This window comes from Salmo salar, chromosome ssa13 (assembly GCF_905237065.1).
Source record: "Salmo salar chromosome ssa13, Ssal_v3.1, whole genome shotgun sequence".
Taxonomy (NCBI): domain Eukaryota; kingdom Metazoa; phylum Chordata; class Actinopteri; order Salmoniformes; family Salmonidae; genus Salmo; species Salmo salar.
The window spans coordinates 29939650-29957879 of record NC_059454.1 but is presented as its reverse complement, the minus strand read 5'-3'; the positions used below and the strand labels follow the sequence as shown (position 1 = coordinate 29957879).

Here is an 18230-nt window from a genome sequence, read left to right as displayed (position 1 = left end):
GGGATATGTGACAAAATGAATCTAGTAAAAATGATACAAACCTTCGCTCAGATAGAATTTCATAGAAGTCGCGAATGTCCTGCCCAGATGCCTGCATTGAGTGATAGAAAGCCATCTGACTTTCCTGATTGGCAAAGTCCACCTGCAAACAAAAACACATGGAAGTTGATAAATCAGAGACAAATATCATTGTTTGGAATATGGTCTTCAATCACCTGGCCTATTTCCCCAACCAACAGGGATTCTATTTCATAAGACATTTTTTTGCTACCTTAATTTTGTTGCCACCAATCTTCCAACCCTTGGTCTCCTTGACAGCCGCCTGCGCATATTCTATGTTATTATACAGTATAAGGGCCATTCCTTTGGGTCTGTCAAATACAACCTGTGGTGGGAGATGAGAGAAATAAGAAACATATATTTAGTAAAACCAAAATGATCTTCCTTATATACAGTGCATTCGGAAAGTATTAGAGCCCTTGAATATTTCCACATTTTTGTTAAATTACAGCCTTATTCTAAAATTGATTAAATAGTCCCCCCCCAATCACTCTACACACAATACCACATAATTACTAAGGAAAAACAGGCTTTTAGAATTTGTTGGAAAATATATTTAAAAAGAACTTAAATAACACATTTACTGTAAGTATTCAGACCCTTTAGTCAGTACTTTTGTATCACCTTTGGCAGCAATTACAGCCTAGAGTCTTCTTGGGTATGACACTACAAGCTTAGTACACCTGTATTTGGAGAGTTTCTCCCATTCTTCTCTGCAGATCCTCTCAAGCTCTGTCAGGATGGATGGGGAGTGTCACAACACAGCTATTTTCCGGTCGGGTTCAAGTCCAGGCTCTGGCTGGGCCACTCAAGGACATTCAGAGACTTGTCTCGAAGCCATTCCTGTGTTGTCTTGGCTCTGTGCTTAGGGTCATTGTCCTGTTGGAAGGTGAACCTTTGCCTCAGTCTGAGCAGGTTTTCATCAAGGATCTCTGTACTTCGCTCCGTTAATCTTTCCCTTCATCTTGACTAGTCTCCCTGTCCCTGAAAACCATCCCCACAGCATGATGCTGCAACCACGCTTCACCATAGGGATGGTGCCAGGTTTCTTTCAGACGTGATGCTTGGCATGCAGGCCAAAGAGTTCAATCTTGGTTTCATCAGACCAGAGAATCGTGTTTCTCATGGTCTGACAGTCTTTTAGGTTCCTTTTGGCTAACTCCAAGCGGGCTGTCATGTGCCTTTTACTGAGGAGTGGCTACCGTCTGGCCACTATCATAAAAGGCCTGATTGGTGGAGTGCTGCAGAAATGGTTATCCTTCTGGAAGGTTCTCCCATCTCTGCAGGGGAACTCTGGAGCGCGGTCAGAGTGACCATCGGGTTCTTGGTCAGGGAGGTGACCAAGATCCTTCTCCCCCGATTGCTCAGTATGGCTGAGCGGCCAGCTCTAGGAACAGGATTGGTAGTGCCAAACTTCTTCCATTTAAGAATGATGGAGGCCACTGTGTTCTTGGGGGCCTTCAAAGCTGCAGAAATGTTTTGGTACCCTTTCCCAGATATGTGCCTCGATACAATCCTGTCTAGGAGCTCTATGGACAAATTCCTTCGAACTCACGGCTTGGTTTTTGCTCTGACATGCACTGTCAACTGTGGGACCTTCCTGTAGGCAGGCGTGTGCCTTTGCAAATCATGTCCAATCAATTGAATTTACCACAGGTGGACTCCAATCAAGTTGTAGATGCATCTCAAGGATGATCAATGGAAACCGGATGCACCGGGCCTCAATTTTGAGTCTCATAGCAAAGGGAAAGTGGGATACCTAGTCAGTATTACAACTGAATGTATTCAATTGAAATGTGTCTTCTGCATTTAACTCAACCCCTCTGAATACGAGATGTGCGGGGAGCTGCCTTAAATCGACATCTACATCATCGGTGCCAGGGGGACAGTGGGCTGACTGCCTCGCTCAGGGGCAGAACTGGGCATTCAGTTGTAACCTTGACAGCTTGGGGATTTGATTCAGCAACCTTTCGGTTACTGGCCCAGAGTCTGAATACTTACAAAAATAAGATATGTTTTTTTATTTGTAATAAATGTACAAAAATTTCTAAAAACCTTTTTCGCTTTGTCATTATAGGGTACTGTGTGTAGGTTGAGATGTAATTTTTTTAAAATCCATTTTACAATAAGGCTGTAAATGTAACAAAAAAATTAAAGAGGAAGTGGTCTGACAACATTCTGAAGCCAATGTACGAATGCACACACAGTACCAGTGAAAAGTTAGGACACCTACTCATTCAAGGGTTTTTCTTTATTTTTACAATTTTCTACATTTTAGAATAATAGTGTAGACATCAAAACAATGAAATAACACTTATGGAATCATCTAGTAAGCAAAAAAGTGTTAAATCAAAATGTATTTTATATTTGAGATTCTTCAAAGTAGCCACCCTTTGCCTTGATGACAGCTTTGCAGACGCTTGGCATTCTCTCAACCAGCTTCATGAGGTAGTCACCTGGAATGCAATTCAATTAACAGGTGTGTCTTGTTAAAAGTTAATTTGTGGAATTTATTTCATTCTTAATGCGTTTGAGCCAATCAGTTGTGTTGTGACAAGGTAGGGGTGGTATACAGAAGATGGTCTTTTTCCAAATAGGGCTAAGTCCATACATGGCAAGAACACCTCAAATAAGTAAAGAGAAACGACAGTCCATCATTACTTTAAGACATGAAGGTCAGTCAATGCGGAAAATTAAAATAACTTCTAAAGTTTCGTCATGTGCAGTCGGAAAAACCATCAAATTCTATGATGAAACTTGCTCTCATGAGGAGCGCCACAGGAAAGGAAGACCCAGAGTTACCTCTGCTGCAGAGGATAAGTTCATTAGAGTTACCAGCCTCAGAAATTGCAGCCCAAATAAATGAGTCACAGTTCAAATTACAGACACATCTCAACATCAACTGTTCAGAGGAGACTGCATGAATTAGGCCTTCGTGGTCGAATTGCTACAAAGAAACTACTACTAAAGGACACCAATAAGAAGAAGAGATCTGCTTGGGCCAAGAAACACAAGCAATTAACATTAGACCGATGGAAATCGGTCTTCTGGTCTGGTGAGTCCAAATTTGAGATTTTTGGTAACAAACTGCCGTGTCTTTGTGAGACGTAGAGTAAGTGAACGGATGATCTCCGCATCGGTGGTTCCCACCGTGAAGCATGGAGGAGGAGGTGTGATGGTGTGGGGTTGTTTTGCTGGTGACACGGTCTGTAATTTATTTCAAATCACTTAACCAGCATGGCTACCACCTTTAGTGGGACTATAATTTATTTTCAACAGGACAATAAATCAACACACCTCCAGGCTGTGTAAGGGTGATGAAATGCTGCATCAGATGACCTGGCCTCCACAATCACCCGACCTCAACCCAATTGAGATGGTTTGGGATGAGTTGGACTGCAGAGTGAAGGAAAAGCAGCCAAGTGCTCAGCATATGTGGGAACTCCTTCAAGATTGTTGGAAAAGCATTCCAGGTGAAGCTGGTTGACAGAATGCCAAGAGTGTGCAAAGCTGACAGCAAGGCAAAGAGGGGCTACTTTGAAGTATCTAAAATATATTTTGATTTGTTAAACACTTTTTTGGTTACAACATGAAGTGTTTTTTCATAGTTTTGATGTCTGCACTATTGTACTACAATGTAGAAAATTGTAAATATAAAGAAAAACCCTTGAATGAGTAGGTGTGTCCAAACTTTTGACTGGTACTGTGTGTGTGTGTGTGTGTGTGTGTGTGTGTGTGTGTGTGTGTGTGTGTGTGTGTGTGTGTGTGTGTGTGTGTGTGTCACAAGTCCTCAACTGGCGGCAGCTTCATTAAATAAATAGTACCCGCAAAACACCAGTCTCAACGTCAACAGTGAAGAGGCTACTCCAGGATGCTGGACTCCTAGGCAGAGTTGCAAAGAAAAAGCCATATCTCAGACTGGCCAATAAAAATAAAAGATTAAGATGGGAATAATAACAGACACTGGACAGAGGAACTCTGCCTAAATGGCCAGCATCCCGGAGTCGCCTCTTCATTGTTGACGGTGAGAGTGGTGTTTTTTGCGGGTACTATTTAATAAAGCTGCCAGTTGAGTTGTGAGGCGTCTGTTTCTCAAACTAGACACTAATGTACTTGTCCTCTTGCTCAGTTTTGCACCGGGGCTTCCCACTCCTCTTTCTATTCTGGTTAGAGCCAGTTCACGCTGTTTTGTGAAGGGAGTAGTACACAGCGTTGTACGAGATCTTCAGTTTCTTGGCAATTTCTCGCATTGTATAGCCTTCATTTCTCAGCACAAGAATAGAATAGCCGAGTTTCAGAAGAAAGTTATTTGTTTCTGGCCATTTTGAGCCTGTAATTTAACCGACAAATGCTGATGCTCCAGACACTCAACTAGTCTAAAGAAGGCCAGTTTTATTGCTTCTTTTCAGCTGTGCTAACATAATTGCAAAAGGGTTTTCTAATGATCAATTAGCCTTTTAAAATGATAAACTTGGATTAGCTAACACAACGTGCCACTGGAACACAGGAGTGACGGTCGCTGATAATGGGCCTCTGTACGCCTATATAGATATTTCATTATTATTATTTTTTAAATCAGCCGTTTCCAGTTACAATAGTCATTTCCAACATTAACAATGTCTACACTGTATTTTTGATCTATTTGATGTTATTTTAAAAATGGACCAAAAAAGTGCTTTTCTTTCAAAAACAAGGATCTTTCTAAGTGACCCCAAACTTTTGAATGGTAGTGCATGCATGCATGCATGCATGCATGCATGCATGTATGTATGTATGTATGTATGTATGTATGTATGTATGCATGCATGCATGTACAGTGTCAAGAAAAAGTATGTGTACCCTTTGGAAATACCTGTACTTCTGCATAAATTGGTCATCAAATTTTATCTGATCTTCATCTAAATCACAACAATAGACAGTCTGCTAAAATTAATAACACACAAACAATTATACATTTTCATGTCTTCATTGAACACACCGTGTAAACATTCACAGTGCAGGGTGGAAAAAGTGCATGAATCCTTGGATTTAATAACTGGCTGACCCTCCTTTGGCAGCAATAACCTCAACCCCAAACATTTTCTGTAGTTGCAGATCAAACCTGCACAATGGTCAGGAGGAATTTTGGACCATTCCTCTTCACAAAACTGTTTCAGTTCAGCAATATTCTTGGGATGTCTGGTGTGAACCGCTCTCGAGGTCATGCCACAGCATCTCAATCAGGTTGAGGTCAGGACTCTGACTGGGCCACTCCAGAAGGCGTATCTTCTTCTGTTGAATCCATTCTGTTGTTGATTTACTTCTGTTTTGGGTTGTTGTCCTGTTGCATTGCTCAACTTCTGTTGAGCTTCAATTGGCGGACAGATAGCCCTACATTCTCCTGCAAAATGTCTAGATAAACTTGGGAATACATTTTTCCGGCGATGATAGCAAGCTGTCCAGGCACTGAGGCAGTAAAGCAGCTCCAAACCATGATGCTCCCTCCACCATACTTTACAGTTGGGATGAGGTTTTGATGTTGGTGTGTTGTGCCTTTTTTTCTCCACACAGTGTTATTTGTTCCTTCCAAACAACTCAACTGTAGTTTCATCTGTACACAGAATATTTTGCCAGTAGCACTGTGGAACATCCAGATGCTCTTTTGCAAACTTCAGACATACAGCAATGTTTTTTTTTGGACAGCAGTGGCTTCTTCCGTGGTGTCCTCCCATTAACACCATTCTTGTTAAGTGTTTTACGTATCATAGACTTCTCAGCAGAGATGTTAACATGTTCCAGAAATGTCTGTAAGTCTATGGCTGACACTCTAGGATTCTTCTTAACTTCATTGAGCATTCCGCTCTATGCTCTTGCAGTCATCTTTGCAGGACGGCCACTCCTAGGGAGAGTAGCAACAGTGCTGAACTTTATTTATAGACAATTTGTCTTATCGTGGACTGAGGCTTTTAGATATACTTTTGCAACCCTTTCCAGTTTTATGCAAGTCAACAATTCTTAATCTTGGGTCTTCTGAGATCGCTTTTGCTCGAGGCATGGTTCACATTAGGCAATGCTTCTTGTGAGAAGCAAACTCAAATGTTGTGAGTGTTTTTTAAAAGGGCAGCTCTAACCAACATCTCCACTCTCGTCTCAATGATTGTACTCCAGGTTAGCTGACTCCAATTAGCTTTTGGAGAAGTCATTAGCCTAGGGGTTCACATACTTTTTCCAACCTACACTGTGAATGTACTCAATAAAGACAAGAAAAATACAATAATTTGTGTGTTATTAGTTTAAGCAGTCTGTTATTGTGACTTAAATGAAGATCAGATCTAATTTTATGACCAATTTATGTAGAAATCCAGATACTTCCAAATGGTTCACATACATACAGTGGCAAGAAAAAGTATGTACATACAGTTGAATTCGGAAGTGTACATACATTTAATCTCAGTTTCACAATTCCTGACATTTAATCCAAGTAAAAATTCCCTGAATGTGAAAAGTCAGAATAACAGTAGAGAGAATGATTTATTTCAGCTTTAATTTCTTTCATCACATTCCCAGCAGGTAAGAAGTTTACATACACTCAATTAGTATTTGGTAGCATTGTCTTTAAATTGTTTAACTTGGGTCAAACGTTTTGGGTAGCCTTCCACAAGCTTCCCACAATAAGTTGGGTGAATTTTGACCCATTCCTCCTGACAGACATGGTGTAACTGAGTCAGGTTTGTAGGCCTCCTTGCTTGCACACACTTTTTGAGTTCAGCCCACAAATGTTCTATAGGATTGAGGTCAGGGCTTTGTGATGGCCACTCCAATACCTTGACTTTGTTGTCCTTAAGCCATTTTGCCACAACTTTGGAAGTATGCCTGGGGTCATTGTCCATTTGGAAGACCCATTTGCGACCAAGCCTGAACTTCCTGACTGATGTCTTGAGATGATGCTTCAATTTGTCCACATAATTTTTCCCCCTCATGATGCCATCTATTTTGTGAAGTTCACCAGTCCCTCCTGCAGCAAAGCACCCCACAACATGATGCTGCCACCCCCCGTGCTTCACGGTTGGGATGGTGTTCTTCGCCTTGCAAGCGTCCCCTTTTTCCTCCAAACATAACGACGGTCATTATGGTTAAACAGTTCTATTTTTTGTTTCATCAGACCAGACCAAAGTATGATCTTCGTCCCCATGTGCAGTTGCAAACCGTAGCCTGGCTTTTTTATGGCGGTTTTGGAGCAGTGGCTTCTTCCTTGCAGAGCGGCCTTTCAGATTATGTCGATACAGGACTTGCTTTACTGTGGCTATAGATACTTTGGTACCTGTTTCCTCCAGCATCTTCACAAGGTCCTTTGCTGTTGTTCTGGGATTGAGTTGCACTTTTCGCACCAAAGTACTTTAATCTCTAGGAGACAGAACGCGTCTCCTTCCTGAGCGGAATGACAGCCGTGTGGTCCCATGGTGTTTATACTTGCGTACTATTGTTTGTACAGATGAACATGGAACCTTCAGGCGTTTGGAAATTGCTCCCAAGGATGAACCAGACATGAGGTCTACAATTGTTTTTCTGAGGTCTTGGCTGATTTCTTTTGATTTTCCCATGATGTCAAGCAAAGAGGCACAGAGTTTGAAGGTAGGCCTTGAAATACATCCACAGGTACACCTCCAATTGACTCAAATGATGTCAATTAGCCTATCAGAAGCTTCTAAAGCCATGACATTTCCTGGAATTTTCCAAGCTGTTTAAAAGGCACAGTCAACTTAGTTTATGTAAATTTCTGACCCACTGGAATTTTGATACAGTGAATTATAAGTGAAATAATCTGTCTGTAAACAATTGTTGTAAAAATTACTTGTGTCATGCACAAAGTAGATGTCCTAACCGACTTGCCAAAACTATTGTATTTTTCCAAGGAATTTGTGGAGTGGTTGCAAAACGAGATTTAATGACTCCAACCTAAGTGTATGTAAACTTACAACTTCATGCATGCATATATATATAAAAAATAATGACATGGGGATTTTTTTTTTTGATTTTTTTTTTAGTCATTTAGCAGACGCTCTTATCCAGAGCGACTTACAGTAGTGAATGCATACATTTCATTTTCATTTCATACAATTTTTTTTTTCTTCTTCGTACTTGGCCCCCCGTGGGAATCGAACCCACAACCCTGGCGTTGCAAACACCATGCTCTACCAACTGAGCTACGGGGAAGGCTGTGTGTCACAAGAGAAAGGCTTAAACAGGAATAAGGAGCAGGCTTACCTTGATAACATGTCCATAACGACAGAAATGACGAGTGAGATACTGCTCTGTGATGTTGGAGGCTAAACCATCCAACCAAACACAAGTTGTGGGCATACTTTTTCCAAATCCAAGCTGTAGAAAGATGGAGAATTAACATGTCAACAATATTATCCTGTTGACATCACTCCAGTCAACAACAAAAAATCTCAGTTGTACATTCAAAAGATGTGTTTCGTGAAATTCTAGTTTTATTCTCTTCTCACCTTTAGTCTATTGTTGCCGAGGTACTCTCCATCCATCTTCTTTATGGCCTTACAGACACTGGTAATGTCACTGTACTGTAGAAAGGCATACTGAGGGGCACCATTAACTTTCTTGATGTCAATATCCTATGTGAATGGAAAGAAAGGCAACACTGAATTAAGAGAGGCAATGTCGAATTAGGAAATGTGTTCCTCATAAAATCTCATTTGCAGCATGCAGATTCATAATGTATTTCATTTACCACTATCTCCCCAAAGCGCTGAAAGATACTGAGCAGATCATGGTAGCTGGTGGTCTTCTCCAGGTTGCCAATAAACAGAGTCCGTGTGGCTTTGGGGTGAAACTCGTCTATCCTCTCATCCAGAGGCCGGAACTCATTCTCACTTTCAGTCTCTGAAAAGAGAAATGCATGTTTTCATGAACCTGTATAAATCATTAAAAATATATATATATATATATTTTTTTTTTTACATAATCTTAATAGAACCCAGAGATTTTCCTGGTCAGGTTACATGGTTAGGAAAAACTCAAGCCCCTTTATATACCAGTTGTGGACGCACCAGGGCCGTTCCAGGCAATGACCTCAATTTGCATGCCAAAAAACAGCTTCCCCTTTGATGCAACCAGGGCCTTTTCCTGGTCCTCCTGCTGGCGAAAGAACACTAGTCCATAGCGCTCCTCTAAAGCTCCATGGATTTGCACAGACGTCACCTTCCCATACTTCTTGAACTCATGGAACAGGCCATCCTTCAGACTTGTATCTGAAAGCAGAGGAGGGAACAAATACTAAAATAAACGTTTTTGACTAAATACCTTCAGGTGCATACATAGTGACTAATTCTTATCTGCAGTACAAAAATCATCAACAATGTAATTAACTCAACAAATTATATTTTTACCAAAACCTAACAGTGTATTGCCCACATGTAGCGTGGAGTAGATAAAGTATGGTATATACACAGCAGCAGTGGTGTAAACTACATAAGTAAAAATACTTTAAAGTATCTTGCCTAGTTAAATAAAAGATTAAATAAAAAGAAGTCATTTTTGTGGGTATTTGTACTTCACTATTTATATTTTTGACAACTTTTACATTCCTAAAGAAAATAAATGTAGTTTTACTCCATACATTTTTCCTGACAAGCAAAAGTATCCGGTACATTTTGAATGCTTAGCAGAACAGGAAAGTGGTCCAATTGACGCACTTATCAAGAGAACATCCCTGGTCAGCCCTACTACCTCTGATCTGGCGGACTCACTAAACACAAATGCTTCATTTATAAATTATGTCTGAGTGTGGCCCTGGCTATCTGTAAATTTTTAAAACAAGAAAATGATGCTGTCTGGTTTGCTTAATATAAGGAATTTTAAATGATTTATACTTTTACTTTTCATACTTAAGTATATTTAAAACCAAATACTTTTGGACAAGTAGTATTTTACTGGGTGACTTAAAGTTTACTTTAGTCATTTTCTATTAAGGTAACTTCACTTTTACTCAAGTATGACCTTTGGGTACTTTTTCCCTCCGCTGCACAGCTGAAGGGGTCAAATCCTCACCTGTAGATCGCACAGGCAGATTCTGGACCTTGACACCAAAGCTTTTTCGAGGCTCATCCTTGTCAAGGGCAGACAAAGGCAGAGATAAAGGTGCAGGGACGGCAGCAGACTGAACTGAACGTGCTGGGGAGCCATCACTTGAACTACTGCTGGAATCACTGCTGCCAAAGAGGAACACAGAGGCTTAATGGAAAATAGATTAGTGTGCATGTCACAGAATCCCATATATCCATCATAAGAAGAGGAGCAAATCACTGTAAAGAACTGATGACTCAGATAGTGTGCTTTTGTCTGAAATATTACATTTAAAAGACATCTCTATGCACGAAGATATTGATATAGCTCATAGATGTGATATATATCGGAATCATAGTCAATCCATTATACGGGTGATTCTCATGAAACCAGTTTTAATCATGGCAGTAACAAATTGAGTTTAGAAAACTGATGCATCTGCAACAAACAACTATCATTCTGAAGACTAAGATGCCTAGTTTATGGCACAGTGTCTTATTTAAAAAAAAAAATAGTACATTTTTTACTGAAATGAGTCCAATTAAATTTCCGGGTAACTTTATAAAATGTTGAATAAAACACAAAATATGTTGCTGTAGTTTGTCCATAAATCATACAAGTTATATTTATTACTTAAAACAGTGTCTGTAGATGTTTCTCATTACCGTAACACTTTTCAAGTTGCTATAAAAATGGCAATCATTTTTAAAATAAAGTTTAATTCACCCGTGATGCATCATCTAGAGGAGTAGTCCTTAGATGAGCACAAGTTCATTTAAATGTATATGCCTTCATAATGAGGATCTTCTCAAACATCCCTTTAAGACACTTTCACCGAAATGACAAAAAAGCTCCAATTGGGAAAAACTTTGAAAACCATTACCTTGCCAACATGAAGGCACGAATGGGCTTTAGTGATGGTCAATTGTTTGCTGACTCAATGTCTGTCTCCTATTACTTGCAGATGGAGCTTTCATTACCGAATCCCTCATCTCATTACTGAATAATTTTTAGGTCTGTTTCGGTAATGATAATAATTAAATTCTAATGTATAGTCAATGGGTGTGCTATGCAGGTAACTTTTCTTATTTACTAGGACCACTGTTACAACTATAGAATATATATTTTTTGTAAAACATCAAATCAAATTGTATTAGTCACATGCGCCGAACACAACAGGTGTAAACTTTACAGTGAAATGCTTACTTACGAACCCCTAACCAACAATGCAGTAAAAAAATAAAATACGGATAAGAATAATAAATAAAAGTAATTAAAGGAGCAGCAGCTAAATAACAATAGCAAGACTATATACAGGGGGGGTACTGGTACAAAGTCAATGTGTGGGGGCACGGTTAGTTGAGGTTGTATGTACATGTAGGTAGAGTTATTGAAGTGACTATGCATAGATGATAACAGAGTAGAAGCGGTGTAAAAAAAGAGGGGGGGGGCAATGCAAATAGTCTGGGTAGTCATTTGATTAGGTGTTCAGGAATTTTATGGTTTGGGGTTAGAATCTGTTTAGAAGCCTCTTGGACCTAGACTTGGCGCTCCGGTACCGCTTGCCGTGCGGTTGCAGAGAGAACAGTCTATGACTGGGGTGGCTGGAGTCTTGGACAATTTTTAGGGCCTTCCTCTGACACCGCCTGGTATAGAGGTCCTGGGTGGCAGGAAGCTTGGCCCCAGTGATGTACTGGGCCGTTCGCACTACCCTCTGTAGTGCCTTGCGGTCAGAGGCCGAACAGTTGCCATAACAGGCAGTGAAGCAACCAGTCAGGATGCTCTCGATGGTGCAGCTGTAGAAACTTTTGAGGATCTGAGGACCAATGACAAATCTTTTCAGTCTCCTGAGGGGGAATAGGTTTTGTTGTGCTCTCTTCACGACTGTCTTGGTGTGCTTGGACCATGTTAGTTTGTTATTGATGTGGACACCAAGGAACTTGAAGCTCTCAACCTGCTCCACTGCAGCCCCGTCGATGAGAATGGGGGCGTGCGCGGTCCTTTTTTCTGTAGTCCACAATCATCTCCTTTGTCTTGATCACGTTGATGGAGAGGTTGTTGTCCTGGCACCACACGGCCAGGCCTCTGACCTCCTCCCTATAGGCCGTCTCGTCATTGTTGATGATCAGACCTACCACTTGTGTTATCGGCAAAATTAATGATGGTGTTCGGAGTCGTGCCTGGCCGTGCAGTCATGAGTGAACAGGGAGTACAGGAGGGGACTGAGCATGCACCCGAGGGGCCCCTGTGTTGAGGATCAGCGTGGCGGATGTGTTGTTACCTACCCTTATCACCTGGGGGAGGCCTGTTAGGAAGTCCAGGACCCAGTTGCAGAGGGAGGTGTTTAGTCCCAGGGTCCTTAGCTTAATGATGAGCTTTGAGGGCATTATGGTATTGAACGCTGAGCTGTAGTCAATGAAGAGCATTCTCACCTAGGTGTTCCTTTTGTCATGGTGTGAAAGGGCATTGTGAAGTGCAATAGAGATTGCATCATCTGTGGATATGTTGGGGCGGTATGCAAATTGGAGTGGGTCTTGGGTTTCTGGGATAATGGCATTGATGTGAGCCATGACCAGCCTTTCAAAGCACTTCATGGCTACAGACGTGAGTGCTACAGGTGGGTAGTCATTGAGGCAGGTTACCTTAGTGTTCTTGGGCACAGGCACTATGGCGGTCTGCTTAAAACATGTTGGTATTAGACTCAGACAGGGAGAGGTTGAAAATGTCAGTGAAGACACTTGCCAGTTGGTCAGCGCATGCTCGCAGTACACGTCCTGGTAATCCATCTGAATGTTGACCCGTTTAAAGGTCTTACATCGGCTGCGGAGAGCGTGGTGCTCTCATGCATGTTTCAGTGTTATTTGCCTCGACGTGAGCATTGAAGTAGTTTAGCTCGTCTGATAGGCTCGTGTCACTGGGCAGCTCTCTGCTGTGCTTCCCTTTGTAGTCTGTAATGGTTTGCAAGCCCTGCCACATCCGACGAGCATCAGAGCCGGTGTAGTACAATTCGATCTTTGCCCTGTATTGACGCTTTGCCTGTTTGATGGTTCGTTGGAGGGCATAGCGGGATTTCTTATAAGCTTCCGGGTTGGAGTCCCGCTCCTTGAAAGTGGCAGCTCCACCCTTTAGCTCAGTGCGGATGTTGCCTGTAATCCATGGGTTCTGGTATGTACGTACGGTCAATGTGGGGACGACTTCGTCGATGCACTTACTGATGAAGCCAATGACTGATGTGGTGTACTCCTCAATGCCATCGGCAGAATCCCGGAACATATTCCAGTCTGTGGTAGCAAAACAGTCCTGTAGCTTAGCATCTGCTTCATCTGACCACTTTTTTATTGATCTAGTCACTGGTGCTTCCTGCTTTGTTTTGCTTGTAAGCAGGAGGATAGAATTATGGTCAGAATTGCCAAATGGAGGGCAAGGGAGAGCTTTGTAAGCGTCTCTGTGTGTGGAGTAAAGTTGGTCCAGAGGTATTTTCCTCTGGTTGCACATTTAACATGCTGATAGAAATTTGGTAAAACGGATTTAAGTTTCCCTGCATTAAAGTTCCCGGCTACTAGGAGCGCCAGCTCTGGGTGAGCATTTTCTTGTTTGCTTAGGTGGAATACAGCTCATTCAATGCTGTCTTAGTGACAGCCTCTGACTGTGGTGGTATGTCAATTTAGAAATACATCTAAAATACCTTAGAACCACACATAGCCACGTCCTAACACCAATTACCTGTAAAGACCTTGGAGAAATTACTTTCATTTTTTTTACCTTATACTTAAGTCCACTTTTGAAAACACATGCACGTAAATACAGTACTTATAATTATGCTAAACAAAGGGGTATTTTAGACAATAGCATTAAGATCAGTGATTTTAGTATTATGTAAAGCATTTGGGATCAACAAATGTACAGTTTTTCAATGGCAAACTATGTAACACTAATTTCCGAAAACTGCTCATCATTACCGTAATGCACCAATATTTAATAAATATCACGAAAAGTAAAACGTATACTCTAGGAATTTTGGATTAATCTGACAGTGTCCCTTTTGTTCTTTATCAAAAATGTGTACATAAAAATAGCATACATACAGTTGAAGTCGGAAGTTTATATACACCTAAGCAAAGTATATTTAAACTCTGTTTCACAATTCCTGACATTTAATCCTAGTAAAAATTCCCTGTCTTAGGTGAGTTAGGATCACCACTTTATTTTAAGAATGTGAAATGTCAGAATAACAGTAGAGAGAATGATTTATTTCAGCTTTTATTTCTTTCATCACATTCCCAGTGGGTCAGAAGTTTACATAAACAATTTAAAGGCAACACTACCAAATCAGTGTAACTTGGGTCAAACGTTTTGGGGAGCCTTCCACAAGCTTCCCACAGTAAGTTGGGTGAATTTTGGCCCATTCCTCCTGACAGAGCTGGTGTAACTGAGTCAGGTTTGTAGGCCTCCTTGCTCGCACACACTTTTTCAGTTCTGCCCACAAATGTCCTATAGGATTGAGGTCAGGGCTTTGTGATGGCCACTCCAATACCTTGACTTTGTTGTCCTTAAGCCATTTTGCCACAACATTGAAAGTGTGCTTGGGGGTCATTGTCCATTTGGAAGACCCATTTGCGACAGAGCTTTAACTTCCGGACTGATGTCTTGAGATGTTGCTTTAATACATCCACATAATTTCCCTTCCTCATGACGCCATCTATTTTGTGAAGGGCACCAGTCCCTCCTGTAGCAAAGCACCCCTACAACAGGATGCTGCCACCCCCATGCTTCACGGTTGGGATGGTGTTCCCTCGGCTTGCAAGCCTCCCCCTTTTTCCTCCAATGATAATGATGGTCATTATGGCCAAACAGTTCGATTTTTGTTTCATCAGACCAGAGGATATTTCTCCAAAAAGTACAATCTTTGTCCCCATGTGCAGTTGCAAACCGTAGTCTGGCTTTTTTATGGCGGTTTTGGAGCAGTGGCTTCTTCCTTGCTGAGCGGCCTTTCAGGTTATGTCGAAATAGGACTTGTTTTACTGTGGATATACATACTTTTGTACCGGTTTCCTCCAGCATCTTCACAATGTCCTTTGCTGTTGTTCTGGGATTGATTTGAACTTTTTGCACCAAAGTACGTTCATCTCTAGGAGACAGAATGCGTCTCCTTCCGGAGAGGTATGACGGCTGTGTGGTCCCATGGTGTTTATACTTGCGTACTATTGTTTGTACAGATGAACGTGGTACCTTCAGGCGTTTGGAAATTGCTTGCAAGGATGAACCAGACTTGTGGAGGTCTACAATTGTTTTTCTGAGGTCTTGGCTGATTTCTTTTGATTATCCCATGATGTCAAGCAAAGAGGCACTGAGTTTGAAGGTAGGCCTTGAAATACATCCACAGGTACACCCCCAATTGACTCAAATTATGTCAATTAGCCTATCAGAAGCTTCTAAATCCATGACATCATTTTCTGGGATTTTCCAAGCTGTTTAAAGGCAGTCAACTTAGTGCATGTGTTACCGATGTGAAATGGCTAGCTAGTTAGCGGGGTTTCAATCGGTGACGTCACTCGCTCTGAGACCTTGAAGTAGTTGTTCCCCTTGCTCTGCAAGGGCCGCGGCTTTTGTGGTGCGATTGGTAACGATGCTTCGTAGGTGTCAGTTGTTCATGAGTGCAGAGGGTCCCTGGTCGAGCCCAGGTAGGTGCGAGGAGAGGGACGGAAGCTGTACTGTTACACATGTGAACTTCTGACCCACTGGAATTGTGATACAGTGAATTATAAGAGAAATAATCTGTCTGCAAACAATTGTTGGAAAAATTACTGGCACAAAGTAGAGTAATTTTTCCAAAAATTGTTTGTCATAAACGACTTCCCAAAACTATAGTTTGTTAACAAGACATTTGTGGAGTGGTTGAAAAACGAGTTTTAAAGACTACCAACCTAAGTCTATATAAACTTCCAACTTCAACTGTACATGCACAAGTAATTATGACAAAAAACAAGATTCAGAAGAAGGTTGTGTTGCGGTAATGATATATATTACAAAATACATTAACTTAGGCCTTTTCATTAGGTGAGCAATGTTAAATATTACAAATTGATTTGTTTCCCACTTTTTGGGATTTCGACAACTGTTGTGGTAATGAGAGTTTTTGTATTGATAGTTGTGGAAATGGTGGTTAAATGCATAATATCTGATCAATAAACATAACAATAATTATGAAATAGATAACTACAGATGCTAATCTTATTGATCCAAGAGGAATTATGGTGTAGAATCTATTTTTTTGGTAAAACATTTTTTGTCAAGTGCCAGTTTTGTGAGAATCACCCAGTACACTCAACAACAATCATGTTGAACAAACTTCTATATGAAGTTGGAAATAATGAAGGTTACCCTAGCATAAAGGAATATGTAATACCATTACCTGTCTTTGAGTGGCACTGTTCTCACAATTCATACAAATGGGATTAAATCTGTTGAGATAGTGTTTTTCTGTTTATTTGTTGAAGCAGAATATTCTGTTCACCGTGTTAGTGAATATATGAGTTATCCATGAGTGCATTCAGCAGATCATGCCCATATGGATTTAATTCAAATCACCATGACTAACAACCAAGGTTTGAGAGCAGCTGAGAACTACAATAGATCACAAGTGCATAGATTCCAATTTTAGAAAACAATGACTTACAGGTAGATGACAAAACGGAAAGAGAGTGGCTTTTGTAGAGCAAATAGAGAGCAATTGTGAAATTATACTGCTTGTGTTGTTAGATGGAATAATATATTTTATAACAGAAGTAACAGAAAGGGAGCAAAAAAGGAAATGTTTTAGAAAATAAATATGACCTGCAATCCTCATATGTAATAAAAATAAAACAATTACTTTCGTATTTTCATTGGAATGGTAGAACTGTACAATCTCTTATGAGATGGTAATTTATTTTGCTTTGCTAAATTATGCTCAAATAGTTTTTAATATCACAGTATACTGTCACACAGTAGTAAACATGACCAATAGATATGTTCACACTTGCAATAGACATTTCATAAGCCGTGCATCCCTTTAGTAGTACACCCCACTATTCTCATGCCCTTTGCAATTTTCCAGCCTTCCCTCTGCTATTTGTTTGCCTCTGCTCCTCCTCCTTCCCTCAGACACTCCCATAAGTGCTGCTTATGGAGCCTGGCCTGTGGGAGTGGGCAAGGAGCCAGCAGTGGCTAGAAATTTCCAGTTCTAACTGGATCTCACAGAGGGAGGGTGGGCATTATCCATACACAGAGGTGGGCAGTGAGAAAACACACCAGCAGTCTCCAAAGAATTCCCTGTAGCATTTCTTCCTGAAACCACCAAGCATGTCAAGCTGCACAGTCTGTTGTGTCAGTTTGCAATGCTCTCAAATAACCAATGAAACTGCTTAAATTATAGAACCTACTTTTCTTGCTGTGCTAAAGAAGTCTCCTTGCATATTTTCACTGTCATACCATATCAATTTACTTTTTGACGCCGGTTGTTGGAATTTGTTGTCACATTTATACCAGATTTCCAAGGAGTTACTTCGGCTCAAGATTAGTGGGGCTTTAAATTCTAGCCCCCTCAAATTCAAAGCTGGACCTCGAAGCCAGTTCCACTGCTTTTTAATTCGTCACCTCTGATCAGGGACTGATTTAGACATGGGACAGCAGGTGGGTGCAATACTTATCAGGTAGAAGAGAAAACCAGCAGTACTCCGGACCTCCCAGGGTAAGACTGGAATACCCTTGTTTTAGCATCACACCCAAACCTTTTTTTTCAAGGAATTTAGTGGGTCTGAGAAATTCACACCGAATAAGCCAAAGTGGTAATAGTAATGTACAATTTTTGTTAAAAACGAATTAGAACCATTTTCTACTATTGATTTCATTGCATTACATTCGTCAAAGCCAAGTTGGTGCATACTGAACAGGAGTTCCGATGCTAATAACGCTAACTAGCTTTAATTTCACTCAGAAGTTTGTGAGCCAGAGGTGCTTAAACTACTATCAATTTGAGTTGAGTGAATTCAAATCGTGACACAAGCAAGATGAATAAGCTAGTCCTTTAAGTTCTTGGAGGGGCATGCTTTTCATAACAATTGGTT

The 18230-nt window shown here is 40.9% G+C and overlaps 1 protein-coding gene across 3 annotated transcripts in view; it reads right to left on the bottom strand.

Moving 5' to 3' along the window:
• The window catches only part of spen (spen family transcriptional repressor), a 51128-nt gene that overhangs the window by 11282 nt on the left and 21616 nt on the right, over positions 1-18230 (bottom strand). Inside the window, exons 4-10 of one of the 3 annotated variants that reach the window (XM_014135352.2) lie at positions 10111-10271; positions 9096-9311; positions 8792-8943; positions 8550-8675; positions 8305-8418; positions 272-385; positions 42-142 (exon numbers count right to left, since the gene is read on the bottom strand). In XM_014135352.2, coding sequence (XP_013990827.2) covers positions 42-142; positions 272-385; positions 8305-8418; positions 8550-8675; positions 8792-8943; positions 9096-9311; positions 10111-10271 — 984 coding nt within the window. The remainder of the gene's footprint in view (positions 1-41; positions 143-271; positions 386-8304; positions 8419-8549; positions 8676-8791; positions 8944-9095; positions 9312-10110; positions 10272-18230) is intronic. The other 2 variants (XM_014135353.2, XM_014135354.2) reach the window with 2 other exon arrangements.